Raw genomic sequence first — 22,873 nt, forward strand, 5'->3', positions numbered from 1 at the left:
GGACGTGGGGGCAGGCTAGACACGGGCACATGCGTCAGGGTGATGGGTGAGCTCACCGTCCTGCATACTAATTACAGTTTTAATCAGCCAGAATGAGACTCTGGCATCAATCTGCCACGCAGCCAGCTCTGAATCACACTGGAACTGACAGGAAGGTTCCGGGTGGTGGCCTCAGCTCAGCTCCAAGGAGTGGAGCCCAAGCGGGGACCTGCCTGGGTACAAGGTGCACCCTGCCGCCTGGCTTCCGGGCAGAGCCCCACACACCAGATAGCAGTTCACACTTGATTTTATTCCATGACAGTGATTTGCCGAAAACCCTCATTTCCGGGGCAGAAGATGGCAGTGGGTACCAGGCAGGAGGGGGGCCTGGCCACCAGGGGAACTGGGGCCCTCTCTGCTTGGGTCAGCGCTGGCCAGGCCTCGGCCTTCTGTCCAGCTCCAACTCCCTCCCCTGCAGTTCGGTTAAAAACTGAGCTGCAAAAATAAAATGCAATGCAAAAATAAAAATAAAAACAAGCCCCTGAGTTGATAAAAGCCAAATTAAAAATCCCCTTTGGTGTCAACAGGTCCTATTCCTAAAAGCCAGCAGGGTGGGGCAGGCGCCTGGGCCTCAGTCGTCTGGCTCCTCGGCAGACGCCGCTGCCGTCGCTTCCTCCTGGCCCAGGAGGCTGTTGGTGCCTGGCCGCTTCAGGACAGCGCTGTACTTGAGGGCCGTGGCCTCCGCCTGCAGGACCACCTCCACCAGGCTGAAGATGGTGATGACCTGCGGTAGAGCCAGGGTCGTGAGGGGACAAGGACCAGCTCTGCCTCCATTGGCTGTCCCTGCAGCCCCGTCCCCCAGCCTGTGCTCGCCAGTCTGCCCCAGAGCCTGCCCAGGACTGACAAATCGGGTCTGGGGAGAACTAGGGAGCCTGACAACTGCCTGCCTGTCACACTGAGAGTGCTCACAGGTGTCAGGAAACACACCTGGGTGGCTGGGTTAGCCTGCGGGATGTGTCGTCCGTGAAAACTATTTCACGGTGTAAAGTCCATAGCTGTCATCAGATTCTCAGTGGGACCCCAAAAGGTCAGAACCCTGCTTTAGTGGGACAGGCAGAGCCCCCGCCTGTCCCCACACTGGGTGTCCCCAAGGGAGGGAAAATGGTGCTCCAAGAGGCAGTCTGGGTGTGCTGGGGGGACCTCAGTATGGGGGCCTGAAACCCCACCCAGGAGCCCGCAGTGCTGGGGGCACCCAGAGGGACAGATGAGGGCAGCGGGGCCACCTGGGGACCAGGAGCAGGGCTCGCCAAGACATGGGGGGAGGGGCACTGTGGGGTCTGACCTGCTTCGCCGGCTCCTGCTCGCTGTCCTCAGGCTCCCAGACAAGCGTCAGCTCCGGCTTCTTGCCCACCTTCTGGAAGTGGTGGGAGCGCAGGGCCAGGGCCTGGGGAGCACACGCCAGCCCTCAGGCTGCGTGCCGTCCCCCCAACTTCTACCCGGGAGAGCCCCGAGGCTTGGAGGCAGCCCTGTGCCCTGCTCTGTAGGGAGCTGCCACCCACCAACCCAATGCTGGCTGCGTGACCAGAGATGGAGACCACCCGACCCTGGCCCCTCACCTCTGGCCAGCGACAGGGAGGCCCTGCCAGGCCACCTTTGGCTGAAGCAGCACCTGAGAATGACCATGTGCCAAGGGATGGGACGGGAGGTGATTCAGAGGCTCTGTGGGGGCAGGTCGTGGGTCCGCCCAGGGATGAGAGAACTGACCGGTCCCCCGGGACTGAGCACCAGAGGTGGACAGCTGCGCCCCCTGCTGGCACCAGCCAGTCAGTGCAGGTCGAGGGCTGGGCCGACTGCAGGGCTGGGCTGCCCTGGACCTGAACTTCCACCCTGCTGGGTGAGCTTCAGGACAAGAACCATGAGGGTTTCCAGCTGGACTCAGTCTCCTCTCTTCTGTCCTCCATTTTATGATCACCCGTCTTCCAAACTACGTGCTGGGATCTGCACTCCCCAAGTACTCTGGATGTTAGGAAATTCAAGCTGAGTGCAGGGGCCGGATGCTGACCTAGCGACCAAGCACAGGGCTGGCTGGAGCCAGGCCCCTGGGCCAGGGTTGGGATGGCCCCCTAGTCCCCTTGGAGAGAACTGTGATTAAGCAGTTGTCCAGGGTAGGAGTGGAGGCAGGGACAGTTCTTTTCCTTCTGTTCAGGGGTCACAGCATCTAGAGTGGGCCACTCTCTGGCCTTTCCTCCCTCCACGTCGCTCTCAACACAGGCCTAAAGCCTGCCTGCCCTGCCACGTTGTACTGGTCCTGAAGGGGCCTGTTCTCTGGTTTCCTGGGTCTGTGGGGAAGCGGCCCAGGCCAGATCATGGGCCCGGAGCCCCCATCCCCAGTGGGCAGGGGCCAGAGGCGGGCCTGGTGCTGGGAAGGGCACGGGGTCTGGGCTTCATACCCTGTACCACCGCAGGCCAGTGTAGCCCACAGGGAGAGAAGGGTGGAGTGTGACCCACCACAGTCTGCTTCCCTGTGGTGCGGTGTGGCGTGGACAGGACAGCTTGGCCTGCTCAGGCCTGCCTCCGCGCTCCCGCCGGGCCACTCACGTTGCAGTAGATGCGCTTCTGCACCCCGTAGCGCAGCACCAGCACGTCGAAGGCTTGGTTCAGGACACCCATCACCATGGCTTCCGACTCCAGGGGGCCACACTCCTATAGGGACAGAGCTGCAGCCATGGCATCTGCCAGGCCTGTCTGGGGCTCCTGGAGGGCACCTGGTGAGCAGGTGCCCAGGAGGGGTGCGGGGACAGAAGTGGGCGAGGGGTGCCAGGTGGGAGGGCTCACCTTGACAAGGACGGCAAAGAAGAGGCCAGTGCTGAGCTCCTGCACGCGCTTGGACACCATGCGGCGGTCGTTGCAGTGGTCGGCCTGCTTCTGCAGCGCATCGGGCTCCACATCCAGCCTCTCTCTGTAGCCTGGGAAGACAGGGCCGGGGTCATGGCTGGGGCTGAGCCATGTGGCGCCCTGGCCCAGGAACAGAGAAGGCCTGCTGCTGCCCAGCTCCCCATGCTGCAGAGAGCCGCATGGTCAGCAACCTGGTGTCGGCTGCACCCAGGGCTGGTGGTGAGCCCACGGCAGCTTTGGCAGAACCATGCACGGACAGAGACGTTGCAGCCCAGGTCCCCTGCACCTCGGGCAGACCGACCTTGACCTCCATGGTCACAGTGGAGTTGCTTCCATCCACCAGGCACCCACTCTGATGGTGGGTGACTCTGAGCTGGCACAGGCTCACCCTGGCTGGAACCACACCCCTCACCTAGAGCGGCAGCCAGGAGCCGGTGCACCAGGACGTCGGCGAAGCGGCGGATGGGAGAGGTGAAGTGCGTGTACAGCGGCACGTTGAGGGCGTAGTGCCGGAACTGCGCCCGGTCCTGCAGCAGCCCTGAGCAGAAGTAGTGCGCCATCTGCGGGGGTGGGGACAGCAGTGCTGGGAACCCTCAGGTCACTGGGTGGCCTCCTTCCCTCAGAGACCTGCTGCACTGGCCGCCTGGCCCCCGCGGTGGGGTGGGCCTTGTGCTGGCATCTCAGGGCATCTGGGCAGGAGTTGACCCTCCTACGGCCCACTGCTGCTCAGTGACTGCCGGGCGCAAGCAGGAGGGAATGGTTTCTGGCCTGCGCATCCCAGGACAGGGCTGGGCTGGCTACTTTGGCTCAGGAAGTTGGCCGAAGCGCGTGGCAATGCAGGACCAGGGGCTGCAGACACTCTTCTGGAGGCGTAAGCAGAAGCTGGGGAGGGTGCAGGTTTTTGTTCCAAGAGGCAAAGCCCAACGCCCAAGGCCCCTTCTGGCCAGAATGGGAGGTGGGTGAGAAGGGCTGGGCTGCAGAGCCCCTGCCCAGAGCCACATGTGTGCCTGGTCTTCCTCTCAGGCCTGAGCCCACATGTGGTCAGGGCTGCCTTCACCCCCTCTGGCCCTATTCTTGCCCAGCTGAAGCCATGCTGGCACCCGGACCATGTGCCCCCCAGGACTCTACCCTGCACTAGCCAAGGAAGGCTGTTTCCAGCCCGTCAGCCTCTGCCCTTCTTGTCCCCACCTCCTGACCCTCCCAGGGCCCACACACAGGTCTGAGTTCAAAAGGCCCCTCTGCTGGGCAGGGGTCAGGACTGGAGCAGGAACAGAGGCTGAGTCTCTCTAGGGCCCAGCACAGTCTGGCCCAGAGCCAGGGTCACAGCTCTTGATGCTGCTTGCCCTGCAGTCCCTCAGCATGCAGAGCTGGGAGCCAAGGCCACGCTGCTGCCAGGAGCAAGCGAACAGGTTCCTGGCCTGAGGGCCAAGGTCCCAGCCCTGTGTGTTCACTCGCTTGCTCGCTGCCTCGCTGCTTTCGCACACTCACACCCTCCTGTGCACTTGGCCAGGCAGACAGTCGGCTCCAGTTACTCCGCACATGGGCCCTGGAGTCCAGGGGCAGCTGGCAGTGACTGCATTAGCTCCTGACCTCCACTTCCCCTCCAGCCCCTGCTGGGCTCTGGGATATGTCAGGGGCAAGTGGGGGTGGGGTGCATGGCCTCCAATTTGAGCCACATTTGGGCTTTGTTCTCAGAAGTGTGGCCCAGCTCCCTGGTGACCTGGGGTGAGGAGGACAAAGGGCCCTGCTTCCTCCTGGCCGGCGGAGGTGTCTCTGGGTAGGGTGGGAAGGGTGGGGACCAAGGCTTTCCCACAGGGACCAGCTGTCCCCAGAACAGCCTGGGTGTCCTGTTCAGCAGCTCATGTGGGATGAGGCACCCATCCCATTTTGTGCTCACTGCTGTTGCTGCCTCTGCCCTGTCCCCTGTGCCCACCCCAATTCCTGGGCTGAGCGAGCAGGAGCATCCCAGGCAGTCCAGCCTGACTCTGCCGTCCCGTCCCCAGGCAAGGGTGCCTCTGCAGTCACGGGCAGGTAAGGCCAGGAGAGACCAGTCTGTCTGGGCTCAGGAGAGGGCTCCTTTCCATGGACCTCTCGGGTGTTTTGACCTTGGAGGTGGATGGCTTCAGGAGCTGGGACATGGGGCGGAGGCCCTGTGGGGCACGGCCAGGGGGCAGTTCTGGGATCCAGGGGTTGCTGTGCCATCTCTGCCAGGCCGGCCTGGAGCAACTGCAGTCAGGGCGGGTGGGGTCCAGCAGGCGTGGCACAGCCCCCTCTGCTGTGGGTGCTGCAGGTGCTTGGCCGTGCAGATGCTTGGGATCCGGGCAGGCCAGGGCAGCCGGGCCCAAGTGGGCCCTGATGGCTCCACTCCTAGCAGAGCTTGAGTTGTCAGAAGATAAATTAGCTGAGGCCAGCTGAGGCCATCGGCTTCTCTTGAGCAGGCTGAATCTGCCAAGTGGCTGAGCCCCTGAAAAATGGCCTGTCATCGTCCTGGGCTGGGCAGGCCCACAGCTCACCTGTCAGCATCCTCAGCTCTCACACACCTGACGGTCCGCAGGGGAGGCTCCTGTTCCCAGGACGCTCGGGCCCCCGAGGGGCCGATGCTCAGCCTGGGGAGCTGCACGGGCAGCCGGGAGCAAGCCTCCCTGTCTACCCACAGGCTGCCACCTGCCTGCAGGCACCACCCCAGGCCTATGGCTGACGCCTCTTCTCTCCCACGATGGCCAGGGCAGACTCAGCCGGGACTGTACAGGTGGGCATGGAGGCCGAGGAGTGCTCCCTGGGGCTGGCAGCCACGTGAGACCCTCTCTTTCCTCCAGAATCCCAGCCAAAGACGAGATCCGAGTAGCCATTTACACAGGGCTGCAGAGCAGGCAGCCCGCAGCCAGTCTGAGCAGGGGACCCAGATCACATCTGTCCTCGGTTCTGTCTGGAAGTGGCCCCCACTCCCAGCCCAGAAGTGCTCCTCTCCCCTTTCCCCCCGAACCTGGCCCCAGAGCAGAGCAGGAACGCTGGAGGCTATGTAGGTACATGGAGGTTGCAGATCCGGCCAAGATGCTCCTGGGAGCAGGGGAGGACGGAGGCGAGGCCCCTCCTTACCTGCATGGGCCGGGAGCACATGTTGGTGAGCACCTCCTTCCGGGCCAGTGAGTACTTGTCACCTCCAAATGTTTGGGTCAGACTTTTCTAGAAGCAAATCCCAGAAACCTGTGTGATATGTGGTCAGACTCGAGGAAAGGCTCTGGGCCCCTGTCACTTGCTGACCATCTAATACCCGGCCCAGGGGGAATGGACAGCGTGGGGCCCAGCCCCCCTCAGATGGCTACGGGGAGGGTGAGACACTGGGCGTGAGGTCAGTCCCTTCCATGTCTAGCTGGCTGGCCTGGACAGCCTGGGGTCCCCCTGCCCCTCCCAGGCTCAGAGCGTGCCTGAGAAGAGTCTCCTTCCTGTGGGATCAGAGCCAAGGCCGGGGGTTCCCCAGCCCATGAGGCTTAGCTACAGGCCATGAGCACAGGAAAGCTCTTAGCAGAACACTTCCTGCATTCCTACAATTCCAGCCCTCATACTGAAAGTCTCTGGGCCCAAGACCAGGTCTTTGCTGGCCACAGGACCCCTACCCACTGGTGACCCCGCAAGGTCCCATGGCCCAGTCCCAGTGAGGAAGCACCCCTACTATCAGGGCCTTGTGATGCACAGGGGGCCTTTCCCCCGAGGCCTCTCTCCTCCCCTGCAGGGGGAGACATGGCTGAAGGGACCACGGTGGGAAGGAGGGGCTGTAGACCACCTTCCAGGCCTTTCTCTTCTTTCCCCCACGCACAGCCTCCCCCTAACCCGCCAGCACTCACATTGAGGGCTCCTGCGGAGCTGAAGTCCATGGACAGCCCCATCTGGTCGCAGAATTCCACCAGGTCACTGAGCATCTTCGTCTGGGGTGGGGGGTGCCGGCGTAGCAGGGCCTGCTCGGGGAAGGCGCGGTAAATCTTGTGGGCCACTGCCATGTTGGCCAAGAGCATGAACTCCTCCACGAGCCTGCAGAGGGTGGGCCGGGGACGGGAGGGGACGCTGGGGTTCTGCAATGTCACTGTGCAGGCCTTCCCACGCTCCCTGCGTGGCTGGCTCTCTCGCATCCTTCACATCTTAGCTTAAGCCTGACCTCCCAGCCCCGAAATCTATTGCCTTCCTCTGACCGATGCCCCTTCACTCTCACCCCCATGCCCTCCCCTGCACCCATCCGTCTACACCGCCATTGTCTCCTGAGTGGTGAGCTCACTGGGCAGGGGCTCCTGGACAGCATCTGCCTAATTCCCTGCTGCAGCCCCAGAGCTCTGCAGCCAGCCCAACCCAGAGAAAGTTTAATAGACGTTTCTGTGGAAGACCAGACTCCCCGAGTCCTCAGGGGCAGCCCTGGCTCTAGGACAGTGCTGTGCCGCCCAGGCCACAGGAGCGCAGAGGGCCCAGCCCAGCCCCGCTCAGAGGGCTCCCTCGGGGGCTGCAGCACTGCAGACCGAGGACTCCCGGTGCCCAGGACTGCTGGGCGCCCTTTCTGCCCGGGGACTGGGTCTTGTAGGAGAAAAGCTGCCCAGTTAGGGTTTCTAAGGATGAACAGGAGAGTCAGAAACATTACATGAGAAAACCCTCAATTTGAGGACACTGCAAACATGTGGTCGGCGTGTCCAAACACCCAGAGAGTCGCTCCAGTTTTGCTTTACTTCGGTAGAACCAGACTGAACAATCAGATTGAATGGACGTGGCTCCAGTAAAAGGACGAACGTACGCCAAGGCCCCAGGGCGGGGAGCAGGGGCTGACTGGAGATGGAGGAGGGCGTCCCCAGAGCAGGAGGAGGCAAAGGGGAGTGGCCACCACACAGCCCAGGCCAAATCTGGGTCAGGAGGCCACGCGCTGCTTTCTCCCACCCGTGCTGGGACACGTGGATCACACACATGCACACGGGACGGAGCCTCTGAGGGTGGACTTGGGCGTGACCTGGTGCCATGGTGACCAGGACCCTCATGTGGGGAAAGCTGCCCCCTCGGCGAGGGAGACATGGGCTATAAAGCCTCATCCAGCTTGAGAGACTCTGCCCTCCTTGCCTTCCCCAGGCTCCAGGCTGAGCCCTGAGCTTCTCTCCCGGAGCAGAAGAAGGCAGGGAGGTCAGGGAGGAAGCTCCTGCCGGACCGGAGGCCTGGGATGAACTTTTCCTTCCTGGAGGTGGTACTGTGGGGTCAGCCTAGCTGCTGTCGTCTGGCCAAGCTCTTGGAAAGAAAGGCAGCACGGTGAGGCAGAGAGCGCCTGTGTGTGCAGAGTCCTCCACCTGGCCTGGGCCTGCAGGCTGTCCTGAGAGCACACCTGTCTGCCCAAGGGAGCCCTCTCTGCACAGGACAAAGCCTAGGAAATGCCCAAGCAGGGCAGGCACCAGAAGAAGGGCCTGGGGGTGGGCCCATGCCTGCGGAGGTTTGGCACCAGCCCTGCACACCTGGCCCCATGTTTGCAGGGAGTGCTGTTGGCTGGCCCGCTGCCCACAGCCCACAGCAGAGCGGGATTACAGCTTGGGCACGTGACCTTGACGACCAGGCCTCAGCTGACCCTTTGACCACACAAGAAACCAGCATGTGGGAGGAGGAGCTTCCCAGCTCCCCTTGGGTTGCAGAAACAGCCTTTTAAGTGGCCACCCTGCTGTCCTCCCCTTCATGTGTCCTTGTAGCTGTAACTAACCGCTGATAACCCTTGGGTTCAAGCACCTGCACCAACCACCAAGGCTGCTGAGCCCAGGTTCAAATCCTTCTGCTGTGGGACCTTGACCATGTCACAGACCTCTCCCCAGCCTGCTTATTCTCAAACGTAGGACAGGGTGACAATGGCACCTGATCACATGGCTGTCTTGCAGGCAGATGGAAATCCACATGTTGAAGGGCAGACCTGGTGCTGGGCTGGCCAAGCCCCTCAAGTGACGGGTGCTGCTCTCATCTCAACCCACCTGCCCCCACATGGCCAGCCTGGGTTCTTCCCCACATGCCCTACGATCCCCATTCCTGCCAGCGACCTCCCTCCCTTGCCCCTTTCCTTGCTGCTTTTGGGTCGCCACGTCCCTGCCTCACACCACAGGACCCTTCTTATTTGATTTGCACATTTAGATCATGTCAACCCAAGAGGAGTCCCAGTTCCTGCTCAAGAAATGTCTCATGGGATGTATTCTGTGACCTTGGTCGCACCATCATCACCAAGATGCTTCAGATGCCCACGTTCATTCTTCGTCCACTCACTCAACAAAGACTACTTTGTGCCAGGCACGGTTCTAGACTTTCCTCCCCATGCAGCCGGGTATCCTTGTGGGCAGAGCACCCATTCTGCTCCTGGTCTCGGGCCCAGCTGGGGGCTTGGGTGAAGAGGGAGCAGGGTCAACCCCAAGGCTGACCCTGCAGTGCATTTTGCAGCGTGGCCGGCAGGGGGCAGCAGGGCCCCATAACAGGGTGCCGGGGAAGCTGAAGGCTAAGGAGAGCCACCGGGCAGGCCGGGTGAAGGAGCAAGGCTGCGCTGGGCACTCTGGCCTGTCCCCACACCCTAGCCCACAGGGCCAGGAACTGACTGCCTGGGAGCCGTCTGGGCTGGGCCACGCTCCTGCTGCCAGTTCCTGCAGGGGCTCTCCCACCTTACCTCTCATGGTCTTCAGTAAGGACAAGGACAAGAATGGAAGGGAAGGGACAGGGAGGGGGTGGGGCTGAGCCGGGAGCCCCAGGCCATGAAAACAGATCCAGGCAAGCTGCTTCTCCAGTGACTCTGCTATTTGTCCTCTCTGGACCACAGCACAGACCCACAAGTCACCCTTGGCCTCCTCAGAGGAAAACAAGGGCACTCGTGGTAACCTTGAACATAGTGCCTGTTGAAGCTGCGGAGGCAGAGGCCGATCTGGGCCAGGTCCCCAGGTGTGGCTGGGTCTCCATATCCTTCTGCAGCTCCTCCCTGGGCTGGGAGTAGATCACCTGTGGAACTCTAGCCAAGCACGTTGGGTGATATTGACCATTAACCCAGACAAACGTCAAGTCACCGAATACAGGGATGGCACAGCAGGAAGTCCTGATTCCCTGAGTGTAGACAAGGCTCATTAGAGTTCTAGGATAACTGCAGGGACCATTTCCCCAAATCCTATCCTCAAATCCTTCTTACACTACATGTGGCAGAGGGAGGGCAGAGAGCCAGGCCGCTGAGCAGAGGTGAGCAGAGGCAGGGTCTGGCGAGGGCTCTGGCGGTCATGTTTGCAGGTGGCCAGAAGGTGGGTCTGCAGTGGAGTTAGGGACCTGGAAGGCCAGGACCAAGCCGAGCACCAGCAGCCAGAGTTCCGCTGAGTGCAGGATGCACTGTCAATAGTGGCCCAGGCACCAAAGACAGAGAAGGGAGCTGGGAAGTGCTGGGGTGGGGGAGGCAGTGTCACCACCCTCATCTGGGGCCAGCATGGGGTCCCTGTCAGTCACGGGACTCCACAGTGCACTCTGCTTCATCAATTCCCTGCATCAGCCAGCAGGGGGCCCCCAGCACCTTCCTCCTGCAGGACCTGGGACGTGGCAGCACAAACTTAGAACCCAGGGACTTCTGGGCAGGAAGGAGTCCTCCAGTGTATAAAGTCCAGCCCTGCGCCCCGAGGTCCCCTCCTCTGTGTTCCTTCCTTAGCCACAAGCTAGGCCTGGGCTGAGGGCTTCATCAGCCAGAGAGAGGCACAAGTCCTGAGGGCCTGCAGGGCCACCGAGGGGGCTCCGCAGCTGACCCTGTCCGAAGCCCCTCTCCTGGATCTCCTCCCACTCTTGGGGGTGGGGTGAAGGCTGCGTGCATAGACCCAGCAGCCCATCTTCAACGACGCCCCAAGCTCTTCTGGGTGGTCAGGAGGGGCCTCTGAGAGCAAACTGCACACTCAGGGGTATGGGAACCCCAAAGAGGGCAGCGTGTGCCTCAGGGCTGCTTGAGGGGACGGAGCACTGCCCTTTGCCCTGGCCTCAGCCTTGTCCCCTGGTCTGGTCACCTGCCCTATGCAGGCCATCTACTCCCCGAGCGACAGCATCGCCCAGGCATGAGATCACTGGGCCTTGCTGGGGAGGCACGAGCTAGGACTTGGCCACTGTCTGACAACTGCCATACTAGGGGCTCGGGAGTGGCTGCTGGCCAGAATCGCCTTCCAGAACAGCAAGCCAAGCCCTCGGAGACGGGGCCTCGGTCCCAGCCTGGCATCTGCTGAGCATCTGGAGCCGTGCGCCATGGGGGGCCCACTACTCTGGAGGTCTGGGGCCAGGCCGCGCTGTGACGGATGGCTGCAGGGCCGGGACCTGAGCACCTCCGCGCTCATTCACAGCACCCTCCTACCTGGTCTGGTGCAGGAGGGGCAGGAGAGGGACAGATGTGGGGTTCCATGTCCCAGGGAGCAGCTCACCGAGCCCCTCACCCGCTATGGCAGATAGCAGGGAAAGGCCTGAGACAGCTCCACACGACATACACACACCCCACACTGCAAGGTGACAGTGGTCTAGAACAGTGCTTCTCAAGGTGTATTAATGTCACACACAGATAAAGGTGTCACTGTAAATATACATGAAATGCTGAGGCTCTTTTTTTTTTTTTAAAATCACAAGACATCCTTTGTTACAGGAGGGGTTGGTGGGGGCAGCATTCCTGCTACCTGAGGATGTTTCTGTCGTGTCTTAAAGGGCGATGGCTGGGACAGCCTGCTCTCGCCCTGGCAGGCTCAGAGAGTGGGTGACAGAAATAGGCCAAAACATCTGCCCTTTCAGAGCGAGGCTTTCTTTCATGACTGCCATGTCATGAATGTCTCTCTGCTTACCTAGGGGATGGTGGCTCTGTTTTGTTAGTCAGGACCTGGTGTGCCTGTAGCTAGGAAAGTCCTCTGTCGGCGTGGCTGGGGTGCGGGATGCAGCGTGCAGGGGTGCAGGGTGTCCTGGGGTTAGGTTCCTGCCCTTTACCTCTCCTAACCCTGCCTCCTTTCTGTGTCCCATACACACAGGCTACGTCGCCGGGAGAGGCAAAAGAGTCAGGGGTCAGCATTCAGCAGCGTGCCCACAACCCCTGCGCTGCCACTCCCTAGCTGCGTGATTTCAGACAAATTTCTTACCCTCTTTGAATCTTAATTTGTTTACCTGAAAAATAGGGTTGCAATGCATAAGTGTCTAGTCTTAAATAATTACACTATTACACATAGTATGGTGTGACTGCCCTGGATGCTCCATCTCTAGGACTTGGGCTAAACACACAGCAAGGTTTCTGGAAGCTTCTCTTGCCCACCCACCACAAAGCTACCACCCTTGTCCAGACTTCCATCTCTCCTTTTTTTTTTTTGAAATCACAGGACGCACTTCGTTACCAACTGGCTTGCCTACTTCTAGTCATGCTCTACTCCATGTTTTTTGGTACCAAATCTGGTCACATGCCTCTCCTGCCTTAAGGCCCTCAGCATCTCCCACTGTCCTCGGGACAGTTCCAACTCCTGGGGAATGAGATCGTATGTCCTAGATCACCTCTCCGTTCTTCACTCTCACGTGTCCTGTCCCCTGTCCTGCACGCTCCAGCCACATGGAGTTTTATGGCCCTTCTTGCTGCTGTCCTGGGGCCTAGAGTCCTGCGCCACTCTTCTCTCATCTTTTCTTGGCTGTCACTCCCTCTGGGAGGGCAGTGTGAGGGGCTCCTGGAAGTGCTTCGTGGTGCCCTGTCCTGGCACTTAGCCCTACAGGATTGTGATGGCCTCTGTGATCAAGGGCTGTATCTCTCCCCGCCCCCGTGTCATGGGCTCCAGTCCCAGCGCGGGTGCTCAGTGCATCTGTGCAGAATGAAGGACTCCTAGGACGAGGCACACCAGGCTCCAGTTCGGGAGTCAGGAGGGCTGGGTCCCTGTCCCCAGTGCCCCTTGCTGCGTGGCACACAGCTCTTAGCCATCTGCTTCTGACCTTGATGCTTGCTGCCAGGCACATTGATGAGGTCAACCTCTGCCTGAGTGAGCTCGTTCCCAACCAGGGCCAGAGGCAGCCACGGCCGTTTCCTGCTCTTTCCTCCCCATTCGCCTCGGGTCCTCTGAGCACCATCCTGCGCCTCAGACGAGACAGTGGCAAGGTATGCAAACAACCCAGAGCTAGTGTGCCTCGCCCTTCAGAACCTGGCATTTGTGTTTCCCCATTCGCTCTCTTCATCCTCAAGCCTCTTCTGAGCTGCTGCTGTAGCCTAACTGCTCAGGAGGCGCGGGTGCAGCCTGGCGCCCAGCCTTTTCCGCACACCTGCAGCATGGGGTGCTTTCGCCTTTCTCTGCGAGGGGCAAGGCCTAACGTGTGCAGAGGAAAGGGACTGGCCCCACGTCCCACAACTCCCCAAGCAGCGGTCAGTGTGTTCTGGAAGCCCTGCTGCCTCAGTGATGTCCCGGGCACTGCTGCCACCAGAGGGCCTTGGCCCTGCCCTCTAGGAGCTCCCACAGGGGAGGTGTGTCCATAAGTGCAAGATTAATTCCAAGAGACGGCAAGGACGACAGAGATATTTTACACAAAAGGGATGAAATAGCAAAGGTGTGGAGGAGGCGAAAAAAAAAAAAATCAGGCACACTTGGAAATTGAGGCATCAAGGGAGGGCTGTGGATGGGAGGGGTGTGGGGACTGAAGGACAAGGGATGGACATTGCAAAGGAACTTTAAGAAGGATGCAGTGAGGGTTGGAGGCAGGGACCAGAGGCAGGGTGCAGTTAGGATGAAAACTTTCATTTGCAAAATGGAGAGAAAGGAAAGAAGAAAAGAAAACTGAGTTGCCTAAGGCTTGCAAGCAGCAGCAAAGGGCAAGAAGGGAGAGCAGGGCCAGAGGCAACGGAGGTGTGCAGGAGGCAGAGCGTGAGTCGGGCTGGAGCAGCTGCTAGCAGGAGAGGAGGGCAAAGGTGGAGCTGAATAGGACATCCGGGCGCAAATGCTGCTCAGAAGAGGAGGACGGGCTTGCAAAGGGCTGCTCTTGGATTTGGCCAATAGAAGCAAGTAGCAATGGCGGGGCTGGGGAAGCTGATTCAGAAAACCAAGAAGCCAGAAGGAGGGAGGCTACCGAGTGTGGACAACTCTCCCTACAGCTCCCAGTGAAGGAGGCTAGAGTTCGCCTGAGGGGAGGCTGAGGAGGGACCTCTGTAAATGGTTCTGGTTGCTGTTTGAAGGATCCCAAAGGCAGAGAAGATCCTGGGGGGGAGCCACTAGCATGTGGGGGAGGAGGAGGAAGAGGGAGAGGAAGGGGCTCTTCAGGAAGGAGGCCCAAGGTCTCATCCTGCGGAGGGTGAGCTGGTGAGCCCACAGGCGGGAGGCCGGGTGGTCTGGGGGGAGAGGAGGAGGCATGTCTGAGCGGGCCCTGAGGAAGGCCCTGCATGGTGCCCACAAGCTGTCTGTCCTGACCACGATTCCCACAGGAAGGGTGGGCCACGGTCAGCAAATGCTGCTTCCTTACAGTACCCTGGAGGCCACAGGGCTCAGTCCTGACGCAACGTCACCGTGGCCGTGAGGGGAAGAAGAGCCCTGCCTAGATCGGACAGCCAGTCAGGGGCAGAGAGGGCTAGATCCACATTTCCTGGGCACCTTGTCCAGTATGTCCTGAGGGCTCAGGGCAGATACTTGGCCCCCAGCAGCTCCAGAAAGGAGGAGACAAGCTGGAGAGTGGAGGGGTAACCCTGGAGCACTGGACCGAGGACTCTGTCCCTGGAAATATCTTTTCAAGTCCACTGGGCACAGGAGAGAGGAGGGAGACTGCCTGTCAGGCCAACACAGAGAGTGGTCACACAAAGGCCTAAGAACCTGGACAGCCTCCCTGGGCAGGCCTGGGGACTAGACAGGTGTGGTTCAGATCAGATCAGCTCTGGGCTGGCCACACCATGGCTGGCTATCGTCCCTTCCCCTAGAGCTCGGCGGCTCTGACGAGTGGAGGGAGGCTGCACACAGGCAGCAGGTCTCTCCCCAGCCCAGGTGTGGCACTGGCGGAAGGACCCACTGCTGATCCAGCCTGCTCAGGCCTGGCCCTCAAACTCTCCGCTCCTCTGCCCTTGGACTCTCCACCCTGCCTGGCAAGAGAGGCTGGGTGTCCAAAGATGTCTGCTTTCCAGATCTGTTTTACGAGCTAAATGATGAGAAACTCATCCCACCCCTTCCTTACCCAGGTCACTCAAAGAGTGGCTTTGGGAATGACTGGGAGCCTAGCTGGGGTGGGGCCGGGGGCACCGCCATTGCCCAAACTGAAAAGGCATCCATTTTCAAAGACCCAAGCCAAGTGCAGGGCGAGAGCAGCCTCTTCTAGCCTCAGCCACCAGGGCCCTTGTCACACTCTGTGGGCATCTCCTGCTAATGGAATTAGGCCACTCACAGAGATTGTTCAATTAGCTCTTGGTGAAAACTGCGAACTTGGAAATTTGATAAGAATTGCTCCCAGCTGGTTTCACATTTGTTTGTTCTGAAGACCAGATTTTCTCCACTTGGGCACGTCCCCGCTGTGGGCTCAGGAGCCCCTGGGCAGCTGCTGGGCCTGTCACGGGAGCTGCACACCCACGCTCGGCCCCTCCTCCACAGCTGAGCGGTCTGCAGGCACAAGTGCGGCCACCCTGGTGCAGGACCTGCTGCTCTCCCCGCAGCCACGAAGCAAGTGCAGTGTGGTGAAACTGCAGACCCCGGGGAGTCAGCGGTCTGCTGGGCACTGAACTGCCGGCTGCCGCAGGAAGCTGAGAAGATGGCTGCAGTTCTGTCCCAGGCCAGGCCCAGGCCGGGTGGGGTTGGTGGTCTGGGAGCTCAAAAGTGGAAGCCTGGGGAGAGGAAGCCGCAGGCAGAGACGCCCGGGCCGGGTGGGGGTGGTCTAGAGGAAACGCAGGAGACCAGCCGAGGGGCGCCCACCCACAGCCAGCCGCACACCCTGCCGCAGGCCAGCAGCACAGGGTGCTGTGGCCGTGGGGCCAACAACACGTCACAGCTCGGGCCTCTCGCTGACCCCTCTGCTCCTGGGCTCGCTGCAACCTGCTGAACGTTTTGGCCGTTCCCACGAAACCGCAGGGAAATGAATGGGGCCTAGTTCACAGGCATGGAAAACCCCAGAGGAGAAGGCCTCGGGAGCCAGACATAACAGGCCCTGCGGGTGAGGCTGGGGCCAGGTTTCCTACCCGAGAGGCTAACCCACTGCAGGGCTTTCTATAGGTTCAGCAGGTGGGCCCTGCTGCAGTGAGGCACGTTCAGTTGCTTGTTTTTCTAGCTCTAAAGGAAGTCTCTAGAGGCTAGGCATCCAAGTCTGGGCCCTCAGGCCCTGCCAAAGGGAGGCCCAGTGGCTGCGGGTGAGTGAGTGTGTGTGTGTGTGTGGGGGGGTTGCTCTGAGCAGAGTTGACAGTGCAGAAAGCCCTTTGTCAGCGCAAAGCCAGCCCAGAAGCCTCGCTCCCTGCCCAAGGTTCGGGCTCTGCTGGTGGAGGCAAGGGGCAGTGCCCAGCTCCTAAGCAGAACCAGGTGGCAGGCTGTGCTGTGCCGCCCTGCGCAGCAGGGTAATTACGGCTTCCTGGCTCCATTATGGTTGACACTTAAGCCTTTCTCCACTTCCAGCTGCTGCCCAACTGAAGTGGAACCGCTGACCCAAGGAGGTGTGGCGAAGGCACATAGAAGCCTGGCCACCTCGGGGAGCCCCTGAAGTGCTCCCCAACAGCTCTGCTGCCCTGCTTGGCTCCCTGCCAGGGGTCTCCTTCATGCCCCAGCAGTAGGGGCTGGCTCTGTTGCCTTGGACCAAGAAGAGCTTGGACAAGGTCAGTGGTGGCTGGCTGGGCCATCATGGACTTCAGGAGGGATTGACTTTGATTTTAAAATCGAGCTTTGGCACTGAGGTATTCAAGGGAGAAGAGTGTTCTGGAAAGCACATGTCTTTTTTTCCCTCTGTGTCCGGTATACACACACACTCTCACATGCATACACTCCCAAAGACAGCTAGATGAGAGAGATGAGACACAGGGTCCTGGGAACTCAGGCAGCTTTGCTGCTGCAAATTAGAGTATGCTCTGCTCACCTCAGAAAGGAGCTCTTGTCCCCACAGCTGCTGGGGTCAGGGCCCCTTCTGCTCGGCCACCACCCTGCTCACACCGCCCCTATAGGCTGTAGGGAAACAAGAGCGCAGCTGCTGTCTAGGGCTGGGCTTTCTGCACGTTGTCATCCACTCTTCGAAATCCTATGCACGGGGATGGGAGTGTGGGTCCTAATGTGCACACAGAGGGAGACTGCATCTCTGGGAGGCCACAGAAGGTGACTACATAGCTCCCAAACCAGAGCGTAGCAGGGGCTGGATCTGGAGACTGCCAGGTGCTTTGCCAATTCAGGCCTGTTGACGTCTCACAACAAATCAGAATTCTCATTACTCACAGGAGCCTGGGGTGGGGCTCAGAGAGGTTGCCTGCCTCCCTGAAACTCCCAGACCAAGGACCCCAGATGGCCCATCCACTGCTTTGCCCTCAGCTGACCCTGTATCACTTGCTGGAAACCTCTGAGGATGAGGAGAAGGCAGCAGGGCTTTTTACCAGCACCTGCCCAAGATTTCTGCTGACAATTGGGTCTCACGCTGGCGCCTGGGGGTGGCACCCGTGGGGTCTGCCACTTCACTACCGTCTCTTCTCTTCCTGACTTCCAAGGGTACTTCTTCCCCTCAGCCAGGGCCCCAGCAAGTAGAGTCAAAGGTCACTGATCTCTTCCTGCCCGGGAAACCTCTGAGGGACAAAGCCTTTCCCCAAAGCAGGGCTTGGCCTCTGGGCCTGAGGCAGGCCACGTGGCAGGCAAACATGCTCGGGCACCTTTGGCCAACCACCTGGCCGTGCTGGGACATTGTTACCACCTTGGCAGCCTGTGTTCAGGCCCGTTTTGCCTCTGCCTCTCTCCTGCTGCTGGTGGAACAAAGAGGGCAGGAACAGGACCTAGCCCCGTGCCACCACCTGCCTACGTAAGGGGGCTTCCTTCTGGCTGTGTTGGGGCTCATGCCCCTTTCATGTCTCAGAGTTGTCCTGAGATGAGCACAAGTGCTGAGCACGTTTGCTCTCACTGCTCTTGATTTCCTTGTCAGCAGCTGGAGGCACCAGGTTTGCGAATGCTCCTCCCAAGCCCCCGGAGATGTGCTGGGCCACTGTGTCAGGACGACAGGGCAGAGTGGGCCACGGGGCACGGCGGCAGGATGGGGAAAGCCCCACGCCCCTCAGACACCTTGTTCTGACAGCCCGCTCCCTCTGCGCTGAGCCTTACACAAGTCTCTTTCTAGTATGCTCCAAGAGAGGGTTTTCTGGTTGAACTCTGAGCTGGGCAACGAATCCAGGCACTCCCCATGTTTCCCCCTGGTGAGTTCCATACTGTCAGAGAAACCTCACAAAGTCGAGGTCAGTCCCTCGCCCAGGCCTGAGTGTGGACCGGGGCCTGGCGGGGTGGTGCTCTGAGGGGCCTTCGCCATCACACCAAAGACGGCGGCTCCCCTGGCCCCTGCATGATCTGGCTGGCCTGCTCTTGGCCTCAGCCCAGCTTCCCCACTGGCCATGAGGAAATTGGCGCCTCCATTGCCCAGGGCTCTCTTGGGGCTTCCTTATGGGTGACAGGTGCCCAGGCCCCTAGGCCCACCTCGGTTTCCACGCTGTCCCCTGTGTTCCCCACACCTGGGCCCACCTTCTCCCCTCAGCTCACGGTGGGGTTTGCCAAGGTCCAGTTCAGGCATCTCCCTCCCTGGCTCCACAGTACCGTGGGTGATTCTAGTGCAGACACATCATTGCATCTTGACCATCTTTCTCTTGAGACCAGTTTTCCTCTGCAGACCACAGGCCTTGGGGCTGGGAGAGTGTGGGGGACACCTGGCCTTATCCATCTTTGTATTTCAGAGCTTGGGAGCACATGTAGGAGTGATGAAATGTTTGGGGGAATAAATGAGGTATTTCAGAGGTAAGATTTGCTTGTTGCTCCACAGAAAATGCTGAGTGAGAAACAAGACCTGTTTTGGGGGTGGAAGCAGAGCCCCCTAGCAATAAGGGACTAAGAGTGGCAGTTACAGTTCCTGCAGCTTCCCTTCAGCTTGTCCCTGTTGGACCATAGGCACACGGACTTGGCAGACAGAACCTAAGACAGCTTCTGCTGGCCTGATAGGATACCCTACGTTTGGATAGGATAGGATACCCTACCCTTCATTACATTCTTCCCAGCCTACAGATGGTTAGCACTTAAATTCAACACAGGGGTCAGTGTGACTGGGACTCATTTGTTGGTTACCTAATGAATGAATGAATACTCTTATCCAAGGGCAGCCTCACTGTAAACACAAAACCCAGCAGATTAAAAGAAAAACCCTCTCCTCCTGGGTTGTTTCCACTGAACTAACACTTGTCTTATCACCCCCTGGGACACTGCATGTTGAGTCTGGCAGAACTCTTCACTAGTTCTGTGGCTTTTAAAATATTGACACACAGTTTTATGAACTAGGTTCAGAGTGGTTTAAATGGATATGTTCCCACCCAGAGCACTCTGGGCTTCCCCAATATCTCCACGTACCTGCCCCGGGTGGCGCTGAGGCCCCTGCTCTGCCCTCTGTGCTTCACCCACGGGAAGGGGTGGGCAGGGCGAGCCAGGAGACTGCTGGGTTTTGTCCTCACCCCTACTCTGCATCTCTGGCTGCTAAAAGCTCTCACACATACCCTGTGTGAAGACTTCGGCCCTTTCCTGGGTGCCACCCTCACTCTACCTTAGAACCAAGACCGAAACCATCTGGATTAGGTCCTGAATCCTTGCAGGTGAGGTGGGTCAATGGTAAGTCAGATGTCGGGGCCAGCAGATACCAAAGCCTGACTGCACCTGAGAGTGCCACTTCTGCGAGCTGCCACTCTGCACGCCAAGCTCATCTTGCATGGCAGCCAGGGTACAAAAAGAAGCCCTGTTTATCCAGCATTTAGGGATGCTCTAAGAAAGCTCTTTTGGCATGTGGGATGCTGACCAGCAATGGCCTTCTGGGAGCTTCATCACGGGTAGGGCAGGCCAAGCCTGGGCAGCCCTGTAAGACTGAGAGAACCAGATCATTCAGGCCTCCCTCAGGTGAGAACTGCTTTTCCTGGCAGAGACCACAGCACCCAGGGCTCTTTGGCCTTGCCCAGCACCCTGGCAGGGCCCTGTGTGGTCCCCTGGACTGTGGCTGTCCTCTCCCAGTCAGGCCTCTCGTCTCTCCTGTGCAACCATTGAGAAGGGAGAGTAACTGTGCTCTCTGGTTAAGGGTTTTTATGCCCGTCCATTTACCAGCAAATCTTTGTGAAACTCAAGCCCAGTTCCTCGTGTGCCACGTTTGGGTGTTGCAGAAGAACTCACTGTGAAATGGTTATTTGCGGTGGCAGAGAGCTGGCTGCTGGTTTCGCCAGGACATGCTTACAGGCAGCACGCAGCTCAGGGCATGTCCACTGCACACGGGCCTCACATAGAGACTGCCCAGGAATGGCCCAGCCAGCCATGTGAGAGCAGGTGACACTTTCCCTGCTGGGTACAGAGGCAAGCAGTGCCTAGTGCTCTGGCACCAAGAGTTCTGAGAAAGGTGTGGCCATGGCCTCTGCACTCAGGGAATGTGTACAGAGGAGAGCCACCCACCCACATGCTCTATCAGGGAATGCTCCTGGGGTTCTAGAGAGATGGTGGGGCGGGGGTAGGGAGAGCCATTCTCCTTCTATCCATGATCCTTAGGGCGTCCCCCTTACTTCAACAAAGCCTGAAATGACAACACAGACCCTTGGTGAGGCAGCTCTCAACTCTGCTCAGCTCTGCAGGGCTTGGCCGGGCCTCTTCTCTCCTGGCTTCTATCCTGTGACCCACCTGACAACTTTCTCACAGGGCACCTGCCTCCCCTTGGGTGGGCTGGGGCTCACCAGGCCTTCCCCCCTGCAGGGCCCCACACTGACGCCCCGCCGAGAGAAGGAGAGAAACAGCACACAGGCACCATGCTACACTGGCCTTCCCACATGGGGCGGGCGTGGCACCAGGAGCCTGCTCCCCGAGTCCTTTGCTCAAATCCCCATGGCCTCTGCCAACCCCCGCATGCGTGTTGTTCCGTGTGCCTGTCTTCCTCGATGGGCTGTGGGCTTCAGAGGGGAGGGTTTTTCTCATCCCCACGCTCGCTGCACTGCCTGGCACCAGCAGGTGTCCAGCACCATCGGCTAGACAAGCAGAGGAATGGTGTTGATGTCTGGGGTAGAAAGCACTGGGCAAAAGTGGTCCTCCGACCACGAGGTACACGGGTAGAACTTCTCAGGGCCCTCCCTTGCACTCTGAGGAATTTCCTAGGGTCGCTTTCTAAGTGTGACAGTGGGAAAGGACTGGATATAAGGGCTTCCTAAACATTCCTGCAGTTCCCCTGGCTTCAGCCTAGCTTTACCAGGGCTCTGACCAGCACTACCCCGAGGCGGTTCTCTGTTGTGGATTGGTAGCTTCACTTTGTACAGAGCCCACGAGGCAGCAACAACTTGCCAGTGTCCCTGTCTTGTTAGTCAGCAGGGAAGAGTAGAGAGTCATCAACCATACACTGCCTGGGTGACCTTAGCTGACTATTTAACCTCTCTAATCTCTACCATCTACCTCACAGGGTTCTTCCAGTAAGGATTAAATGAGATAAACTCTGTTGAACACATTATCTGAGGGGCTGGCACATTGTTAAGTATTCTATAAATATTAATTATTAGTATTATGAAAACCCTCTGCACTAAATTAAGGTGACAAGAGTCTGGTGTTATTAAAAACAGAAGAACGTGAGGAACACAGAACACGAGGGAAGAAGAGCAAATAACACATGCTCCCAGGAGACGCTCGCTCGGCATCTGAGCACCTCTGGTGTTCCTGAAGCCCTGCTGGGGCTGGCATAAGGACCCTGTCCTTACTCTTGGGCATAGGGAATCAGACTGACACATACTCACTCCCGGGTCCCCACCTCCTGTCAGAATTTTATTAGCGTCATAAACTGGCTCTTTCCTCAGCACCTGTTGACTGAGCGTCTACACGTGTTCGTAGCACTCCAGGGTGATAGATCCCTCGGACGCTCTGAGAAAAGCCCCTTCACCTGCATTCTCACCCTATGCCCACTACAACGTTTACATTCCACTGCAAGGAGTTCGTGGACTGTCCATGGGTCACAAAGCCAAAGGTGACAGCCTGTCTCACAGGGCACACATCAGGGCGCTGGGCGTTCTGAGGAGGCTAACGGTCCACCGTGATGACAGTGGGAAAGGACTGGATATAAGGGTGTGACGACGTGAGAGTTGAGCTTGATGACACCAGCATCTAGGAAAAAAGCCTGAGGAATGAAAAGTTCCTTCTGCTTCAAGAGGAGAACATTGAAAAATCACAATGATGGTTTCCCAGAAGATTTATTAAAAAGATGGTGACCAGCTAACTGTTCTTTTATCTACGCTGAAGGCTAATGAGAGGAAATAGATTTAAACTGGAGAGCTACTAGAACTAAGGGAGAACTTCCTAATGTAAAAAACACACCAAACAATTCTGTTAATTCAATCTCATAAGCACAACATCCCGCTTACTCAACCCTTGTAATCCCCCGTCTTTGAGACACGGTGCAGAAGCAGGAAACAGGCACAGACAAGGTGGCGTGCAGCCCACGGCACCCTTGCGCCTCCCGGGGCAGCCCCGGCGCCGCGCTCGCAGCCTTTCCTCCCACTGAATGCGAACGCTGAGCAGCCCCCCTCGGCTTCCTAATGGATTCCAGTCTGCAAAGCTCGCGCTCAGCGCGGGCTGGAGAGGGTGCTAGAGGCTTCCGGTCAGCAGTGGGGAAGTGACCACTGGCCCTGACTGCAAAGATGGGGATGAAGACAGATGGGGCAGGGCCTCAGTAAAGTTGAGTGAAGACATGGCACTGTGGGGACATCTAGTGAAGAGGCAAATGTCACTGCAGACATAGTAGACCCCAAAGACTTTTATATCACAATATCAACATTTCAGATAATCCTAAATTATTAAAAAAGGGCTATGTTATGTCCAGTTGACAC

General features: G+C 58.9%; 1 protein-coding gene across 1 annotated transcript in view; it reads right to left on the minus strand.

Annotated features, from left to right (window-relative positions):
- Positions 1-336: 336 nt before the first annotated feature.
- The window catches only part of DIS3L2 (DIS3 like 3'-5' exoribonuclease 2), a 394,844-nt gene continuing 372,307 nt past the window's right edge, over positions 337-22,873 (minus strand). Inside the window, exons 15-21 of the mRNA XM_012652208.1 lie at positions 6,717-6,900; positions 5,971-6,057; positions 3,287-3,434; positions 2,815-2,945; positions 2,578-2,682; positions 1,322-1,423; positions 337-763 (exon numbers count right to left, since the gene is read on the minus strand). Coding sequence (XP_012507662.1) covers positions 611-763; positions 1,322-1,423; positions 2,578-2,682; positions 2,815-2,945; positions 3,287-3,434; positions 5,971-6,057; positions 6,717-6,900 — 910 coding nt within the window. The 3' untranslated portion in view covers positions 337-610. The remainder of the gene's footprint in view (positions 764-1,321; positions 1,424-2,577; positions 2,683-2,814; positions 2,946-3,286; positions 3,435-5,970; positions 6,058-6,716; positions 6,901-22,873) is intronic.

The sequence above is a fragment of the Propithecus coquereli genome, unplaced genomic scaffold (assembly GCF_000956105.1).
Source record: "Propithecus coquereli isolate 6110/MARCELLA unplaced genomic scaffold, Pcoq_1.0 Scaffold383, whole genome shotgun sequence".
Lineage (NCBI taxonomy): Eukaryota > Metazoa > Chordata > Mammalia > Primates > Indriidae > Propithecus > Propithecus coquereli.